Source organism: Coffea arabica, chromosome 7c (genome assembly GCF_036785885.1).
Source record: "Coffea arabica cultivar ET-39 chromosome 7c, Coffea Arabica ET-39 HiFi, whole genome shotgun sequence".
Lineage (NCBI taxonomy): Eukaryota > Viridiplantae > Streptophyta > Magnoliopsida > Gentianales > Rubiaceae > Coffea > Coffea arabica.
This window is the reverse complement of record NC_092322.1, coordinates 40,003,201-40,006,755: the sequence shown is the minus strand read 5'-3', so window position 1 is coordinate 40,006,755 and position 3,555 is coordinate 40,003,201. Positions and strand designations below refer to the sequence as shown.

At 38.5% G+C, this 3,555-nt stretch overlaps 1 protein-coding gene across 1 annotated transcript; it reads right to left on the bottom strand.

Annotated features, from left to right (window-relative positions):
* Positions 1-544: 544 nt before the first annotated feature.
* On the bottom strand, positions 545-2,962 carry LOC140010717 (uncharacterized). Its single transcript, XM_072058040.1, has 4 exons — positions 2,266-2,962; positions 1,329-1,851; positions 1,025-1,193; positions 545-910 (listed from the first exon to the last, which is right to left on the bottom strand). The coding sequence occupies exons 1-4, from the start codon at positions 2,960-2,962 to the stop codon at positions 545-547; spliced, it is 1,755 nt and encodes a 584-aa protein (XP_071914141.1).
* Between the last annotated feature and the right edge of the window lie 593 nt (positions 2,963-3,555).

The window sequence follows — 3,555 nt, the reverse complement described above, 5'->3', positions numbered from 1 at the left end:
CTTGTACAAAAATCTCTTGGTTTTTGAATGTGGATTGGGGAATACAATTGAATTCAGTAGGTAAAGATGGCAAAAGAGGAGGATAGCAGAATTTGGGCGGTACCCAAACTATTGCATATTGATCTTGGAACCAATATGGGTCAGGCTAAAATGGGCTAGACCCATTTCGATACCACCCAAATACCCAATAAATCTCATTTTTTCAACTCTTATTTTTCTCTGTCAAATGCCTCGATATTGCTTTGTTTTTTATGCCGAGTAAATTGCCCAGCCAGCACTCAAACTATTACTTTTGTATGTTTTTGTCTCCTCATCTATTTTATATAATATTTAAACCCTTGAACAAGTTGGCGTATATGAATTTGGCCCTTTCGTCCAAAAAAGTTGTTTTTAGCACACAGCTTTTGGCACATAAGGAAAAGACTAAGGGAGAAGCAATGGGAGGGCCCTTAATGGTCAAGTGCATTTCGTAGAAAATTTTTACATTTTTTTTCCAACAAACGACAACAGCTTTCATTTATATTAACACTTGATAGTATAAGGATTAATTACAAAAAGGGGATACTACCCTCATTTCCTTCTTCCCTAACTCAATCAGCCATATTGGGAAGTCATGTTCCCATTCAACGTTATGCACCAGTTTAACTGCAAAATGAGCTAGTGCATGACTGATTTCATTTTCTGTTCTAGGAATAAATACAAAAGAACACCTGTCAAAGCCTATTCTAAGATCCTTTACATCTTCTAGAATATTTGCAATGCTGTAATCATATTCATTGCAACTGTTAATTTGCTCAACTACTGATTTGTAGTCTGAATGTACCATGATTTTTGTCCATCCAGCTTGTTTGGCCATCAGTAGAGCATTCCTTACTGCAAGAGATTCTTCTTTGCTCGCTGTTCCTTTCCCCTGGTTTACAATTCATTTGGCTCTCATTATCATTCCTTTCCAATTTCTTGCAATGATACCTTGTCCAGTCCTGATCCTTTTTGCTGATATGGCGGCATCCGTATACAAACAAACCATATCTTCCCTTAGTTGCTCTCTTCTTGCTTGTTGTCCACTCATGTTCTGGCTTGTGTTGCTCTCCTGTTCTGACTCCCTTGCTTGCTCAAATTCTAACCACTCCTCTTGGGCTTTCTGTGCTATGTTGTGAGGTTCCTGTTTAGCACTATCAAAAATTCTTTTGTTCCTGGCTTTCCAGATTTGCCAGGAGATGTTGATTGTGAGATTAACTCTATCCTGGCCTTGTTCCATCAAGAGTGATTGAGTAGCTTTCTCCCACCATAGCCATAGGTTATGTTGTTCATTTTGTAGCCCATCTCACCTTACTGGAGCCATTTTCCATACTTCTGCTGCATTTTCACAAAAAAAGAGCAAATGTTCGATGGTTTCCACCTCTTCCCCATAGCAACCACATCTTCCCTCTTTTTTCCCCAGCCTTTTGAACATAATCTCATTCGTAGGTAGGCAGTTCTGTAAGCATTTCCACATAAAATGTTTCAACTTTGCCTTCACCTTCATGTGCCACAGTTTCTTCCACACACTGTGCTTTCTTATTTCCCTGCTTGTCTCAGCATCTTGTCCTCCCTGTCTGCATTGTTTTGCCTCTGATTGTCTTGCTATTGCATACCCAGTCTTTACCGTGTATGTTCCAGACTTGGAGAAACACCATATCAACTTATCTTGTCTCCTTCCTATGCTTGTGGGGATGCCTTTTATCAGCTCAACATCCTTGTTGCAAAACCACTTCTGGAGGTGGTCAGTATTCCATTTCCCCTCTTCTATTAGCTCACTCACCCATTCTAACTGGCAGTCCTCAAGTTTTGTGTTGATCACCTTGCCTTGGTCTGATCCATCTTATCCCTTCATATACTCACTGATTTTTCATCACCAATTCTTTTCCATAGCCTAGCTAGTAGTAATGTTTTTGCACTATGTATACTCTTCCAACTCCATGAAGCTGCATTTGAGGGACTTTTTTCCATCCAGTTTGGATCCTTCCTGTATTTAGCCTTCATTACCTTGCTTACTAGCAAATTTGGAGATGTTAAGAATCTCCAAATTTGCTTTGCCAGCAAGGCAGTGTTGAAAGCCTCTAAGTCTCTAAAACCTATACCCCCACTTCCCTTGACTTCTGATAATTTCTTCCAACTTGTCCACTATACACAGGTCCTTTCCTCTCTTTTTCCCCACCAAAATCTTGTTATTCTTGCTGAGATTTCTCTGCACAAACCTTTGGGGAGTCTAAAGCATGCCATTACATAAGTTGGCAGCCATAATGACAGATTTGATGAGTACTTCCTTGTCTCCTTGACTTAACAGCTTTTGTTTCCATCCTTGCAATTTGTTATTGATTTTACTCTTCACAAAGCCAAACACCTGTGTTTTAGATCTTCCAATTGCCATTGGAAGCCCCAGATAAGTTCCATTCCTTGCCTCTTTCATATTGTCAAGTCCCTCACTCACTTCTTTCTTCCTTTGTTCAGTAGTGTTCTTGCTATAAAAAATAGCTGATTTGTCAAAATTCACCATCTGTCCTGAGGCTTTTCCATAGCTTTCCAATATGCTTTTTATTTTCAGTGCCTCCTGTTTGCTTGCTTTGCAGCACAGTAGCAAGTCATCTGTAAAAAATAAATGAGAGATGGTAGGACTGTCCCTACAGACTTTGATTCCTGTTAGTTCCCTCTCAGTTACAGCTTTGTGAATCAGACATGACAATCCTTCCGCACAGATAATGAACAAATATGGTGATAACGGGTCCCCTTGTCTGATCCCTCTACTTAGCTGTATGTATCCTACTTTTTGTCCATTTAAGTTGAAAGAGTAAGACACTGTGGACAAATAGATCATGATCCACTTAACAAAAATTGGACAGAAACCCATTTTCATCATAAGTCTACCCACAAATTTCCATTCAACTCTATCGTAAGCTTTGGACATATCCAGCTTAACAGCCATGAAACCTACACATCCCTTTCTCCTATTTTTTAAAAAGTGAAGAATTTCATGTGCTACTACAACATTATCAAGAATTTATCTGCCAGGGATGAAGGCAGACTGAGAATTGCTAATACAATGATGTAGAACCTTTTCAATCTAGTTGCAATGATTTTTGAAATTATCTTATATAGGACAGTGCTGTCTGTAGTTCACAACTGATTTAGGAGAGTCAGTTTTTGGGATCAAAGAGATGATAGTTTCATTAACCACTTTAAGGAGGCAACCAGTATGGAAAAAGTTGTTAATAGCAACTTATGAGGATGCGTAGAAAATTTTTACATGAGGATGCGAACTTATGATTTCATGACTCTTTTTTTTTTGTGGATCGATTAGTTGTTTTGAGTTTTACATCCTATAACGAATATGTTGGTGCATTTTTTTGGTGACTGTTGAGCTTGATTTGATGTAGTTTAAGAGAGGCAAACCTAATTACAAATAACTATTTTCACCACTTTTCAATCATTTTTAGTGAAAGTGAAACTACATGAAAAACTGAGTGGGAGGATGAATTTTGAGGTAAATAGTGGTTAGAATTTATGGTAACCAGTAGC

Bases quoted from the DNA above. Each gene is read 5' to 3' on its own strand.
- LOC140010717 (XM_072058040.1), bottom strand. From the start codon at position 2,962: ATGGCTGTTAAGCTGGATATGTCCAAAGCTTACGATAGAGTTGAATGG. The intron at 1,194-1,328 runs GTGAGATGGGCT...CTGGAAAGCCAG, and splicing joins TGGAAAATGGCTCCAGTAAG to GAACAAAAGAATTTTTGATA. The intron at 911-1,024 runs GTTTGTTTGTAT...ATTGTAAACCAG, and splicing joins AGCAACTAAGGGAAGATATG to GGGAAAGGAACAGCGAGCAA.